The sequence below is a fragment of the Thunnus albacares genome, chromosome 8 (genome assembly GCF_914725855.1).
Source record: "Thunnus albacares chromosome 8, fThuAlb1.1, whole genome shotgun sequence".
In the NCBI taxonomy this organism is placed as follows: Eukaryota; Metazoa; Chordata; class Actinopteri; order Scombriformes; family Scombridae; genus Thunnus; species Thunnus albacares.
Genome location: NC_058113.1, coordinates 33,560,641 through 33,576,700, shown reverse-complemented (window position 1 = coordinate 33,576,700; position 16,060 = coordinate 33,560,641). Strand labels below are relative to the sequence as shown.

Sequence of the window (16,060 nt, the reverse complement as noted above, 5' to 3'; positions counted from 1 at the left end):
ACTTCATAAAGATCCAATATTGGGAATCAATCATTACCTTTCATAAGCACCATGTAGCCTAGTGTACACACTGTGACACAGTTTCTGTTCCTGGATATAACATGTAGTTACCTGTAAACTAGAGTTTCAAGGATCTTTGCAAGATATTGGATGATAAGTGCTCATGTTATCAGTGGATCCACCTTTGTGCAGTGGGATTACCTGAGCTGCCTTCCGTACCACTGATGTCTTACCAGTACTGAGTGTTAGATTAAATATATGGGCAATGCAAGTAGTGATAGAAGGAGCACTAAGGCTCAGGAGATGAGGACTTAGATTGTCTTCAACAGCTCACTGTCAGGTGTTTAAACTTGCAAGTGCTTTGAATACAGAGGACAGAGCAGGGAGAGCTCCCTCTGCTGGTTCAGGAGAGGAATATCAATATTCAACCTTTAAAATAAATGTTCAGCAGAAATAAAATGATTGAAAGCTTCTACAATATCAAGTCTGTTAGTGATCGGGCCAGTTTAACATTTTATCTGCAAAGGTAGTGAGGTTTACTGATTCTTCTTAACACTTCTTTATGGTTTTCCAAAAGGAAGCTGCCATGATATTTAGAAAGTGTCGACAGGGAATATTGGAATTACATTTTCCCGCTGTAATATGTTGAACCAACACTTTATAATAGAATGTCAACAACAGGGAAATGTGAATAGACCTTGAGAATGTCTGTTAAACCTGTACTCATCATTAAAGAAATTAGTGTTAACAAATCCAATTAACAGAAATACTCAGGATTCAAATAAAAAGGAAAAAAAGACAGTGTTGACCAATAGTACTCAGATTCAGCAGGTCTTATCTTGACAACAAAATAATTTCTTGGTCAGTCATGTTCAAACCTTATGTTGGACTCTGTAGCTCTGTAGATCTGTTAATACAATGGCGCCTCATTGACAGAGCCACATCATAGCTCAAACCTGAAGCTATTATTTTTCATTCAACCCTTTAAACTCATGGCTGGATCTTTTGTTATGACATCAGAGCTCACCTGAGAGACTGTAGCTCACCTGTCTGTGTGTCTCTGTGCTACTCAGGCTGCTGCTGACAGGATTTTTATGTCCCACACAACAACAACTCTGCTGTTGGTCTTAATTTGCGTTTGTGAGGCATTTTCACCGTCAGTAGGCTTATTAAGTTGTTCAATAAAATGTTTAAGCAATGATCGCAAATTAGCTAGCACCTTACATCTGAAATGAATTAAATGTAGGCCGAATAACAGTGGTGGGAGAACTATGCAGATCCTTTACTTAAGTAAAAGTACCAATACAACCATATAAAAATACTCCATTACAAGTAAAAGTCCTGCATGAAAAATCCTACTACAGTAAAAGAACATAAGTATTATGAGCTTGATGTAGTTAAAGTATTGCAGTAAAAGTACATAAGTATTATGAGCTTGATGTAGAATAAAGTACAAGAAACATCACTGGAACCAGAGCATGTAGCCTGAAATGTTATGTGGAAAAAGATATGCTTTTGAGGAATCACAGTAAAGAGGTAATTAATTTGAAATACTGCATAATGTCCTCAGACAGTGAGACTTGGTAACATAATCCCAAATTAACATAAAGCAAAGTACTGGAACTGCACTGCACTGCCAAAAAAGTTAGAGGGATGCTTCAGCCTGTGAAAACAGCTGTATAATGTCCTCTGTAGACTACACTGTCCTCCCCTGGTAATAAAAAACGCAGACTCAGTCAATAGTTTTAAGAGGCTTTTAAAAACTCACCTGTTTCGTAAACACTTTATCTCATAATGTGTTATTGCTCTCTGTATGGCTTTCACTGTTTTTATTGTTGTATCTGACTTCTGTGTAGTTTTTATGGTTTTATTGTTTTTATATTGATATTATGTGTTGTTAAACTTTTTATTTATTTATTTATTTTTGCTCTATTTTATTTTTCTCTCAGTTGTTTGCATTGTGCAGCACCTTGTAACTCTTGTTTTGAAAGGCGCTTTATAAATAAAGTTTACTTACTTGCTTACTTACACATTTTTAACAGAAAATCTGTCTGACAAACCAGAGGCATGAAATACATTTGTGTTTACCAGGTAGAGAAGGTCCAACAGAAAGATGCTACTGTGTTGCATTATGGGAAATGTAGGATCCAGTGTTTTTTGACACATACATGGTACCAAAGATCAGGATATATTGACCTGTGCTATTTTGATTTTGACCTTTCTTTTCATCTCTTGCAAACTCTTTATAGAAGTACAATGCTATTTCTGGAGTAACTGAGGCTCTTTGTTTCCAGTTTTAACTGCAAATAAATGAAACATTTTTATTTTTGTTAGTTTAAACAGATTTTAAGTGTAGCTCACTGGCACACAACTGTCAATTGTGTGAAGCCACACAACAGCAAAACACCTCGTACTCTAGCTGGAATGAGAGCTGCAATTATTATACTTCCCTTTTTGCTGTTCAGTGCAATTTAATTAAAATTAAAAAAAAAAAAAAAAAAACTGTAGCGGCCTGGTAGCCGAATGGTTACTATGCATGCCACATAACTGTCCCTGGTTAGACCTTTGTCTGCCACTTCACTAACTCACTCTCAGCTCCTGTGCATCTCCGCCCAATAGACATTTAAGGTATTTGTTTCACTGTGATCAGTATTTTCAGATTATACTGCAATATAAACAACTCTATAAGGATGTTTCCTGTAATTCTTTGCCTTACTATCAGTGGTGGAAGAAATACTCAGATCCTTTATTTAAGTAAAAGTATCAAAACAGCATTGTAAAAACACAAGTATTATGAGCTTGATGTAGTTAAAGTATTGCAGTAAAAGTACATAAGTATTATGAGCTTGATGTAGTTAAAGTATTGCAGTAAAAGTACATAAGTATTATGAGCTTGATGTAGTTAAAGTATTGCAGTAAAAGTAGTGGTTTGGTCCCTCTGACTGATATATTTTTATATATGACATCATTAGATTATTAATAGTGAAGCATCAGTGTTAGAGCAGCATGTTACTGTTGTAGCTGCTGGAGGTGGAGCTAGTTTACACTACTTTATATACAGTTAGCTAGTTTAGTCCAGTGGTTCCCAACCTAGGGGTCGGGCCCCTCCAAAGGGTTCGTTCAGAAACATCGACTGACAAATGAAATTAGTTTTATCACAGTAAATGATTCATCTGTATAAACAGACACATAAAGAGGTCATGATTTGCTGCTTTTGTCTCCACCCCATCAGCTCACAGAGCACCTGAACCGAAAATGAAAGTAGGATGAGAATTAAAATTACGCCAAATAGGCCTTGCTACACCGAAAGGATCCGAATTTATTGATATCAAACGGTTAATACACAGGGGACCCATAGGCAACAGTTTGAAACGCACAGGGGTAAGTTACTGTCCAGATTACTGAAACTACGGAGATAAAACAGCACGAAAATACCAAGAATACTTGTGGTTAATTCAGAGAGATCTGCAACCGCAGAAAGTAAAAAACGAAGTTATATAATGTACGTCAGAGTTCACATAACATTTGAATTTATAAATTCTATTCTTATTTTATATTGGCTTAGCCTATGTTTGTTTCTCAAGTTGTAGCACTCATTGCAGCATTTTTTTTATTTTATTTTTTCCAATTTTGCTGACCTCGTAGCTTCGTTTGGAACACGGAAGCTACAACGAAGTCCATTAGATCAGGACCTTGAACTCAGAACTTTTACCACTGGTTATTCTTTCTTTTGGTTGTTTTTGTGAACGAAAGGGAGTGTTGTAGCCTACATAAAATCATTTAACTGCCCCTGTGAATATCAAGTTATGGGGCAGCCGTAAGCATACGAGTCAAAATCTCTCCAGGCCTAGATCTTCCAATCGGCCTAAATCAAGGCCTAAGTGGTGCGCAAAGCGTAAAGTATTATCGGTACGCCTAACGTATGAGACCGTGGTGTTATGGCAAGCCGTTTTAGCATTTAATCGCTAGACTGGATATTTAGCCTATTGCAGTTATCCGTAATTCAGTGCTTCCTAGTCAAAAAATGAAATAATGAACATTTCAGATATCCACGATGACATTCTTCCCAGGACAAATGACGTCACTTTTGCCATTCATGTGTATTGGGCTTTCAATTTCAGATATCCACAATTACATTTTTGATACCTAGAATGAACATTGTGGATATCTGCAATAGAATTCTTAATAGGAAAAAACTTCATATATTTACAATCCAATTCTTATTAGTCACAATTTTAATTTCAGATATCCAAAATGAAAAACCATTCCAGATATCCATAATGTAATTTTGAATATCCAAAAATACAAATGACAGTTGTGGATGGCAAGAATGCCATTGTGGATATCTGACATCTTCATTTTGATAAGGAAGAATTTAGTTTCAGATATCTGCAATAAATATCCACTCTAGCTATTAAATGTTAAAACGGCCACTTTTACTTTTTAAAGATTTTTAGATATCTTAAATTTATTTTTGACTAGTACAATCAAAGTTGTAGATATCTTGTAATACAACTTCTATTAGTAAGAATGCTAATGTGGATATCTTTAATGGCCATTCTGGTCAGTGAGGTTCAATTTTGTCTAGGAGAAATGCTATTATGGATATTTAAATGCAATTACAGATAGGATTGTGGTTCGATTAAATGTTAATATGGCTTGCCATATGCTTTGAAAACCTTGCACGAGTTGACAGTGCACAGGAGAGCTGACGGGCTGTAGTTAGGGACCGTCTCTAAGGTGCATGCAGCGTGGCCAGGAGGGATTATAAACTTTCCACCCCTCATACCTTTCTCATGTTATGTTCTAGATATTTCAAACCAAATTTATGTTCATCTCTGAGTCCATACATTACATGCACATTCCATTTTTTCAACTAAAACGATACAGTACGGAGCCTATGTAATCGGCTCATACCAAGAACGTAGTACTTGACGTCCAGTGGGAAATTTACTTTCAATATTGTCAGGACTTCATTATGTATTGCTTCCTAAAATGATTCATTAATAATAATATTGAAACTTTAAAGATCCTTGAACCCAGAAACAAAATGTGATCCATCTATTACTGTAACATCACCCATTAATCTAATCAGTCTCAGTCAAAAATTTGCCTTGGCTACGGCCCTGAGAGACAATCCCAGTTTCAAGGGCCTCTCATGGAAAAGCTTAGCAGAGTGGCTGTATGGCCCATGTAGACCTACGTTTTAACTGTTTGGTTTCAGCACTGGAATGACAGCAGCAGAACCTTTTTTTTATCATTTTTAATTTACCAACAAAACACAGAGACAGAAACAAGAAAACAACTTAAATTCCTCTTTTTTGAATTATATTAACAAAACCCAAAATATAACTGGGTTTATATATATTGTTTTCTGCTGGCAGCCCATGTCTTTTTTTCTTAAGAAGAAACAAGAAAAGGACCTGTCTTCTCTCAATATGATTTACAATCAGGAAAACAAAATATGAAGTCAACTACATAATTTTGATTAATTAATTTAAGTTTGATCTTATTTTACATCTTTGATGGTATCTTCAAATGCAGCCTAAGCCTTTAAAATAATATTTATTCAACAACAGATAAATAAGTATCACTGGAAGGAGTGTGGACTCATCTGTTAATGAGAGGTTGATGATAGGCTATATTTTATGTATATCGATAGATAATTACAATTGAAGGAGTTCATGTTCCATCTGTAAGCTACATTATGACATACTTAACTACATGAGGATACATTTTGGAAAGATATTAGGAGTTGTTCACTTACTGTACCCTATGTCATTTAATGGTGAAGTGTCAGATATTACATTCACTTCCTATTTGAACTGCTCTGACAACTTGTGGCCACTAGATGTCTCTGTAGACCACAGCCATGTCATATCATCCATGAATGCCTTTGACAAAATCTACATAAGCAGATCTCCTGGCATTTTTCTGGATTGTAAACATAGACTGTATGACAGGGTCTCACAGTCAATATCTCAACTCTGAACCTACAGGATTCACTTTTGTCTGACCCTTGAGCAGCCGTTGTTTATCTGATAGAATATGAAAATTATTGGGGTTGAGAGGGAGCTGAATCTTTTATTTAATCCCCTTGATTTGGAAAAAAACTGCAATACATTATCCACATTATGTCAAAACTATATATGGAAACAAAATGGTGAAAATACAGCCACTCTCTAATTTTGAGCACAGGGCTTCTATATAAACGGTTAGTACAGCCACTATGAGTGAACTGGAAACAAGTAGCAGCTCTATGGCTGCTGATGGACTTGAGTACTGAAAAAGTTTGCCTCACCCCCAAATTCCAAATAGTTAAAGTAAATATGAATTAGATCAGATGATGCTATTGAACTATTTATTACATTAGATGTCTGACTTATTAGAAATATTACATAATTTTATTATGTCTGAGTCACATAACCAGATGTATTGGTTATGTTACCACTGTAGCTGAATCAATGACATAGGTACAAATTTGTTTTTGTTTTTTTTGTTTTGTCTGGGTAACAGGCCATTTAACTGATGAAAAACAAGTGTGTGTGTGTTCAGATCATGGGGGAATAAAACACATGCACATTAATGAACTGATCATATTTACGCTCCAAAACTGTAAACAGGCACAGTAAGCATGTTTCATTCAATTCACTCATTACAAAAAGTGGTCAAAATGTGAGGCTAACATTACAGAAGACTAAATGACACAAGGAGCTGCTGGCGAGTGCAAAATGATTCCCAGAAAGCACTAACAACTAACAAATGACTAATTACTCTAAAGCTCCATATCTGTTGTGTTTCTCAAAACTGAGATATTGGTCCTACTTACCAAAGGTTGATTGTGATGAGAAAATAAGTCACTGAAACAGAAACAGGATTGTTGTTCTTTGTAATAACCAAATGCACTTTTATGATTTGTGGCACACAAAAGCCATCTTTTTGAAGTAAGTATTTGATCTTTTTTATTTATTTAATGTAAGACCCTGTCTTATGTTTACAACCCTGTATATTTGGATTTTGTCAAAGGTGACAAAAGTGTTATATCCTCTTATTTTCCCCATCAAGTAGGCCAATAAAAACTTTTTGATATGACATGGTCATGGTAGACATCTAGTGGCCACAAGTTGCCAGTTTTGTAAATATGAATTGGAAAAAGTTGTTCTCTGGTGAACCCCTGCTGTCATTCCATTGCTAAAATCAAATGGTTAAAACATTAAGATGCAGCTCAAAGTGCTTTTACTTACTCTAAATGCATAATTGAACACACTGAGATATTATATATTCTATAATGGGAACTTTGTCGCTAACCCAATTTAAGCCTACTGTAATCTCAATTTTTCTTTGCACCAATGTGCTATATTTCTACATATTTAGTCACTGTTTGTTAAGCTAGTTTCTAAGCTGTGTTCACTTAAGTTACATTGAGTTACATTCTGTTTTCAATACAGGTAAAGCGCAGGAGCAATTGTGTCTCCACAGACACGACCAGACCAAGGAAGAATGTCCAATGAAAAGCAGTTAAGCAGTAATCTATGTGGACCACACAGTATGGAGGCAGATATGTGAGTGAAGTTTTATGGAGGTGTCAACATGAAAATAGACAGTGCCTGCCAACATACCACAGTGTGACAAGATGATGTACTTTTAATGATAGAAAATGTAAAAAAAAATATCTTATGAGAAATGATCTAAATGACTAAAGCAGCTTTCGAAACAACATGAGACATGTTTCGTTGTGCTCTGGGTTACAGGGTCCAGCCAACAGCAGCGTCTCCAAGTCCCAGTGGACTGTCCATGAAGAGTAACAAGTCCATGGGTATTCCTGAACACTTCAGAGGAGGGGAGGTTTCTACTGGTGAAGGGTGAGACTGAGAAAGTGTCTTCCAGAGCTGAACATTATGACTCCAGGGTGTATTTAGCAGTTTTGATGGCTACAACATGTGGACTCATTTCATTCAGACTGCAAATCATGATTGACACTAGTATAAATATTAGCAGTTGGGTGTTGATGACATATAAACAGTAGAGTTACTACATGTAGACGTCTTGCAAGTACAAATAAACAAGATAACAAGAGACACAAATCTGTAACTTTATTTATTAGTTGTTTTAAATATGAGTACACTCAGAAGCAAAGAAATTATGAGAAAAATAAAACTGCAGCAGTGTCTGTACTGTGCTCCATCTGTGCCACTTGCACTGTGATCAAAATAAGACAAAGTCAGATGCATCGGTCCTCACATGCAACATAGAAAATTAGACTAGCATAATTATCTCCTTTTCCATATGATGTCATAGTCACCAAACAATTTTTAGATCATATTTCATAGGTCTCAAGTGTATCTTATACAGTAATCATGACAAATGTTTCTGCCTCTAACCCCTCAAGATCCTGATTAATATCTTGTCATTTATCTATCAAGTTTTCATGGTTTGCATAATTAACGTAAGGTGATTTCAAAGAAAGGGGCTTAGGCCTTCCGTCATTTGAGATTTCTGTTGGGCTGCTATTGCTGGAACCTTATACCCCATTCAGACTGAGAATGATGTGGGTCAAACCTGTGTCAGGGGTCTATCTGAATGGGCCAACAATAGCCAGCAGACCCTCCTCTTGACCAGAGATGGACGCAGGCCAGATGCTGTCGGCTTTGATGACCAGGTGTTGCTACCAGGAATGGAAAAAAATTCAATGATACTGACTTGCTGAAAAGAGAGAGAAATAAAAAAACATGCACAAGCTTGTCAGCTTGTCAGTCATCTGTGAAGCACTTTGAATTGCACTAACTTGTACAAAAGGTGCAACACAAATCAAGTAGTTAACTAATTGACTGATTAAGAGAGCAGGAGTGTGCATATGGACAGAGAGGATAAAGACAGGCAAAACTGAAACTTAACATTATGTTTATCTGGTAATTATTCTATGTAATTCAGTGTAAATCTCAGGTTTATCAGTGAAGTGCATGTGCCACACTGCAAACTGCACTTACTGCTAACAGTGATAAGCAGGGTGACAGCTGTCTCATATGAATGGATTCAACGTGTGTCAAAGGCATGTTGAATAGACACACTTCATACGTGCATCTGCTGTCTGAAAGGGGTTCTAGTTTACTAGCAAGTAGGTGGCCTGATGGAGAGGTCATCTACTTGCCAGTAAACTTAGTATGGCTTTGTAGGGGAATGAGATTGTCTGCATATCCCCCATTTTTCAAAACAAAGTAAACCTATTACAGTGACTAGTCATAGTGTCACAATTTTTCATGGCCTTTCGAAACAACATGAGACATGTTTCGTTGTGCTCTGGGTTACAGGGTCCAGCCAACAGCAGCGTCTCCAAGTCCCAGTGGACTGTCCATGAAGAGTAACAAGTCCATGGGTATTCCTGAACACTTCAGAGGAGGGGAGGTTTCTACTGGTGAAGGGTGAGACTGAGAAAGTGTCCTCCAGAGCTGAACATTATGACTCCAGGGTGTATTTAGCAGTTTTGATGGCTACAACATGTGGACTCATTTCATTCAGACTGCAAATCATGATTGACACTAGTATAAATATTAGCAGTTGGGTTGTTGATGACATATAAACAGTAGAGTTACTACATGTAGACATCTTGCAAGTACAAATAAACAAGATAACAAGAGACACAAATCTGTAACTTTATTTATTAGTTGTTTTAAATATGAGTACACTCAGAAGCAAAGAAATTATGAGAAAAATAACACTGCAGCAGTGTCTGTACTGTGCTCCATCTGTGCCACTTGCACTGTGATCAAAATAAGACAAAGTCAGATGCATCGGTCCTCACATGCAACATAGAAAATTAGACTAGCATAATTATCTCCTTTTCCATATGATGTCATAGTCACCAAACAATTTTTAGATCATATTTCATAGGTCTCAAGTGTATCTTATACAGTAATCATGACAAATGTTTCTGCCTCTAACCCCTCAAGATCCTGATTAATATCTTGTCATTTATCTATCAAGTTTTCATGGTTTGCATAATTAACGTAAGGTGATTTCAAAGAAAGGGGCTTAGGCCTTCCGTCATTTGAGATTTCTGTTGGGCTGCTATTGCTGGAACCTTATACCCCATTCAGACTGAGAATGATGTGGGTCAAACCTGTGTCAGGGGTCTATCTGAATGGGCCAACAATAGCCAGCAGACCCTCCTCTTGACCAGAGATGGACGCAGGCCAGATGCTGTCGGCTTTAATGACCAGGTGTTGCTACCAGGAATGGAAAAAAATTCAATGATACTGACTTGCTGAAAAGAGAGAGAAATAAAAAACATGCACAAGCTTGTCAGCTTGTCAGTCATCTGTGAAGCACTTTGAATTGCACTAACTTGTACAAAAGGTGCAACACAAATCAAGTAGTTAACTAATTGACTGATTAAGAGAGCAGGAGTGTGCATATGGACAGAGAGGATAAAGACAGGCAAAACTGAAACTTAACATTACGTTTATCTGGTAATTATTCTATGTAATTCAGTGTAAATCTCAGGTTTATCAGTAAAGTGCATGTGCCACACTGCAAACTGCACTTACTGCTAACAGTGATAAGCAGGGTGACAGCTGTCTCATATGAATGGATTCAACGTGTGTCAAAGGCATGTTGAATAGACACACTTCATACGTGCATCTGCTGTCTGAAAGGAGTTCTAGTTTACTAGCAATTTTTCAAGGCCTTTCGAAACAACATGAGACATGTTTCGTTGTGCTCTGGGTTACAGGGTCCAGCCAACAGCAGCGTCTCCAAGTCCCAGTGGACTGTCCATGAAGAGTAACAAGTCCATGGGTATTCCTGAACACTTCAGAGGAGGGGAGGTTTCTACTGGTGAAGGGTGAGACTGAGAAAGTGTCTTCCAGAGCTGAACATTATGATTTGTCATAGCAAGAAAAGCATTGGTGAAATAATGTAATTGATTAATATTCATGACGGTTCTGTTTAGGTGTCTCTGTAAGCCAAAATGCTGTCTTGTGGTGTTGGTTAATTTATTCTCTCTTCAATTATTATGCTCTATTCTATTCAATTAATTTTATGACATTTTAGTGTTTGTACATAATAGTTGCGGAAATGGTCTTGAGTTATCATCCAGACCTTCACACATGCTGATTTAGTGATTCTTGGGCACCACTCTGCTATTTTTGTTTTGGTCATCTTTGTGATATAATCGGACTGTGGTGACGTCGCTGTAATAATGTCACTGAGTCACATTGATTCAAGTTTGCGCCTCATGTGTCAATTGGACCAAAAGCTACTGAGGTATAATATGCATAAATATGAATCAGACAGGATTTTAAACATGTGTTTTCTTTTCACGTTAATATTGCCTCTTAAAATACACGCAATATCATAATTATTTAATTTTAATATAATTCATGGCACTGATCCCTGTCAGTATGAAATCCTGCATTATTAGTATTTTACTTTATTTATAGATGCAGAGATTCAAGTACAGAGGTTTCCAGTGGTCAGCCTGCATCAAACTATCAGAACCTGGACCTAAAGGTGAGTGAGTTAAAAGACAACATCCTCCACACAGGAAGTCATTAATTCCATGTCTTGTCTTGAAGACCTTATGAGTAAGATACAGCCCTTGAGGTGCTTTCAGACAGTGAGTGGTGAAGAGGAGAGAGAGGGCTTGAACACAGTATGTTCACCTCATGTGAACATGAGTCAGTTTGCTGTTCATGTCAAATTTATCACATTTTGACATGGCCTGCACTTACTGTGTACTTAAAATTCAAGCTCTTTCAAGCTTCAATGTCTTTTTGGCCGGACCAGCTTCGGACCAGCCCTATAACCCCAAATGCCTGTCTGTCACTGACTCACTGAGTGATAAAGTTACAGCGTTGGTTAGCCAGCCGAGTGTTGGAGTTTCCCCATTGGCCGTTGCTCTTTCAAAATGAATTGGTGCGTGATGATGGAAGCGGAGGACAGCAGCGAGACGCAGAGTGACTATGTGGGCTAAACTCCTGTTTAAACAGACATATACCAGCATCTCTACCATCTCCTCCGCTGTCAGCAGCCAATCAGGAGAGACACTCTGTGCTGTGCTTGGATTTTATAACTGAACTAAAACCAGGACACAAACTTTTTATTTATCCTTGTGGAATTCTGACGTTTTCACATCACAAGTGATGAACGACAGCATTAAAACACAAGTCTTGCAGGTAAAACATGCGACTCATGGCTGTTATATCAGTTTAGTGTAAGTCGGCTGCTCTGCAGGTGCGCTTGATTTTACTGTAACTGGGTGGAGATGAGCCTCCTGAATTTTCACCCAAAATGCTGTTGAAACTTTCATTTACAATTTCCACCGCAGCCTCCAGAGAGCGCACAGTTAAAGAACCCCAAATAATATCACTCTGACATAACACTCAATGCAGAGTGAAAAATGAGAGAGACAGAGTGAAACAGATGGAAGAGCAGGGAGAGTTAATAATAATAATAATAATAATAATAATCATAATAATCATAATCATAATCTTAATCATAATTTTCAATCACAAGAGGTAAAATAATGAACATTACATACATAACATACACGTACATATACACATATATGCATATATCTACACATATAAAAGATAAAAACTGAATGAAAGAAGAAAAAGATAAAAACTCTGAATGAAAGAAAAAATCAGCCAGCTCGTGACCATATAAATGTAGTCTATCAGCTGTTAGGAAAAGCCATTCTATAAAAATATTTTTTAAGACAAGATTTAAAAGCAGTGACAGAGTCAGCTGATCTGATGTTCAGTGGGAGGCTGTTCCAGAGCTGAGGAGCCACTACTTAAAAGGCTCAATCGCCCTTTGTTTTTAACCTACACTCTGGAATATAAGACCCAGTGTGGCAGACCTGAGGGGCCCATTTGGACAGTACAGTGTAAGGGGCTCAGTTATACAGTGCTGCTTGAAAGTTTGTGAACCCTTTAGAATTTTCTGTATTTCTGCATAAATATGACCTAAAACGTGATCAGATATTTACACAAGTCCTAAAGACAAAGTGAAGTCAATTAAACAAATGAGACCAAAAAAATCATTTTTTTCATTTATTTATTGAGGAAAATTATCCAATCTTACACATTTGTGGGAGGCAAAAGTATGTGAACCCTTGCTTTCAGTAACTGGTGTGACCCCCTTTTGCAGCAATAACTTTAACCAAATGTTTCCGGTAACTGTTTATCAGCCCTGCACATCAGCTTGGAGGAATTTTAGCTCGTTCCTCCTCACAGAACAGTCTCAACTCAGGGATGTTGTGGGCTTCTTTGCATGAACCACATGCTTCAGGACCTTCCACAGCATTTCTTTAGGATTAAGGTCAGGACTTTGACTCGGCCATGCCAAAACATTATCTTTCTTCTGCTTTAACCATTCTTTGGTAAACTTGTCGTTTAGTGTCGTTGCCTTACTGCATGACCCACTTTCTGTTGAGCTTAAGTTCACAGACAGATACCTTGACATTTTCTTATAGAATTCGCTGGTACAACTCAGAACTCATAGCTCCATCAACGATTGCAAGCTGTACTGGTTCAGAGGCAGCAAAGCAGCCCAAACCATGATACCACCACCACCATGTTTCACAGATGGGGTAAGGAAGGTTCTAATGCTGGAATGCAGTGTTTGCTCATTGCCAAACAGAACGCTTCTCATTCAAGCCAAAAAGTTCAATTTTGGTCTCATCCATCCACAGAACATTGTTCCTTGTGGCTTATCCATGTGGTCTTGAGCGAACTGTAGACTGCAGCAATGTTCTGTTTGGAGAGAAGTGGCTTCTTTCCTTGCAACTCTGCCATGCACACCATTGATGTTCAATGCTCTCCTGATGGTGGACTCATGAACATTGACTGTAGCCACTGCAAGAGAGGCCTTTAGTTTCCTAGACGTTACCCTTGGGTCCATTGTGGCCTCCTGGACTATTACACACCTGCTGCTGGTGTGATTTTTGTTGTTCGATCTCTCCTGGGGAGTGTAACAATGGTGTTGGATGTCTTCAATTTGTATATGATCTGCCTGACAGTTGACTGATGGAGTCCAAACTCTTCAGAAATGGTCTTGTAAACCTTTCCAGCTTGATGGGCATCAACAACTCTTCTTCTAAGGTCCTCAGAAATCTCCTTTGTTTGAGCCATGACACACTTGCACAAACCTGTGTTGTGAAGCTCAGAGTTTGACAGTGAAGACCCAGATTTCTCTTCTTTAAATAAGGCAGGGCCTCCCAGACTCACACTTGATTGTCATCCAATTGATTGAAACACTCGACTCTAATTTCCCCTTCAAATGAATTGATAATCCTAGAGGTTCACATACTTTTGCCACGCACAAATATGTAACATTGGATCATTTTCCTCAATGGAAAAATGAACAAGTGATAAGTTTTTGTCTAATTTTTTTAACTGATGTCTCTTTATCTAGTTTTAGGACTTGAGTGGAAATCTGATCATGTTTTAGGTCATATCAATGCAGAAATAGAGCAAATTCTAAAGGATTCACAAACTTTCAAGCAGCACTGTATACTCTGGCACCAGATCATTCAGAGCCTTTTATGTGATTAAAAGCACTTTAAAATGGATTCTAAGAGAGACTGGAAGCCAGTGAAGCCAAGATTGGTGTGATGTGTGAGATTCACTTTGTTTTGGTAAATACTCTAGTTGCTGAATTTTAAACAATTTCGAGCTGCGCCATAGCTCAATTGGTCAGGCAAGTAAACAAGGCATTGCAGTAATCAAGGCGGGAGGATATAAAAGCATGTATAATTTTCTCTGTGTTACTGAAGGATAGAACTGATCTAATTTGAGAAATATTCCTCAGTTGATAAAAACACAACTGGACTACTTTCTTTACATGTTGCTCCAGGCTCAAGTTCCAGTCCAGCATAACACCCAGATTTTTTGTTGCTGACTTTATGTTAGGAGTGAGGGGGCCAAAGAGTGGCTGTATTTGTTTTGAGACATGTTCAGGGCCAATGATGAGAACTTCCCTCTTGTCAAAGTTAAATTTTAAGAAGTTTTGGGACATCCAACTTTTTTTATCATGTAGACAGCTATATAATGAGGCTAATTTACTGGCGTCAGAAGGTTTAAATGACACGTACAGCTGTGTATCATCTGTGTAGCTATGGAAGGAGATGTGATGACAGATAATCTGTCCCAGGGGTAATGTGCCAGGTAAACATAACAGGTCCCATGATTAATCCTTGTGGTATTTCATGTTTGGTACTCCACAGGTTGTGAGGTAAATTCCCCAACAGACACGTAAAATTTTCTGTTGGCTAAGTACGAGGAAAACCAGTCCATAGCGGTTCCAGTAATACCTGCCTACTATTTTAGTCTGTCTATAGGGATCTAAGGTCACCTTTTTTTCATCTACTGGGACCTGTATGTTGTATCGTTATTGTTTTTGGGGGGGGTTTTTGCCCAAACATTATCCATCAATCATATATCTGGAAAAATATTCATTCTAAATCACGCCTTACTTTTTTATTTCAGGATTTTGAAGCCAAAGTTTTTGAATTTGTGGAATCAAACATGATAAGTTGTTGGAAGGTCTTCAATCCCAATGGAGTGTTTGAGGAAGATAAAGAAAAGGAGGGTCTGGTTGATGATGAACTGGTTCAGTCAGAAGCTGCAGCCAAAGAAGCGTTTCTGCAAATCGCCCTCCATGTTTTGAAGACCATGAAAAAGGATGCGCATGTCTTCATCCTTGAGCAAAGTAAGAGATTGCATCTTCTCTTGGGAAGTATTTGTGTGTCTGTGTGTGTATTTGCGTGTTAAGTGACAAAGGTAGTTCAGAAGTCACATGCCCTAAAGAATATAAAGATGTTAACAGTTAATTAGAGAGGGCTAATGGGAGCCAGGAGGTTTTTGCAAAGATATGGGCAGCAGTACAGTAGAAGAATGCTTTTTATCAGTTCTTAGGATAACAATGAGGCTTGCCTGCATGCAATCTTAGAGCAGGGAAAGGGAGATCCTAAACTCAGCTAAAGCTAGTCCACACAGTCCTAGCATTTGATTACTGGTAGCGCTACTGTAGAATCCAAAATTTTGTGGAGAGTGTA

General features: G+C 37.8%; 1 protein-coding gene across 1 annotated transcript in view; it reads left to right on the top strand.

The window, feature by feature from the left end:
• Positions 1-3,270: 3,270 nt before the first annotated feature.
• LOC122988123 (NLR family CARD domain-containing protein 3-like) overlaps positions 3,271-16,060 on the top strand; it is a 33,295-nt gene continuing 20,505 nt past the window's right edge. Inside the window, 7 exon segments of the mRNA XM_044360283.1 lie at positions 3,271-3,381; positions 7,449-7,562; positions 7,752-7,862; positions 9,309-9,419; positions 10,730-10,840; positions 11,439-11,508; positions 15,492-15,714. Coding sequence (XP_044216218.1) covers positions 7,501-7,562; positions 7,752-7,862; positions 9,309-9,419; positions 10,730-10,840; positions 11,439-11,508; positions 15,492-15,714 — 688 coding nt within the window. The 5' untranslated portion in view covers positions 3,271-3,381; positions 7,449-7,500.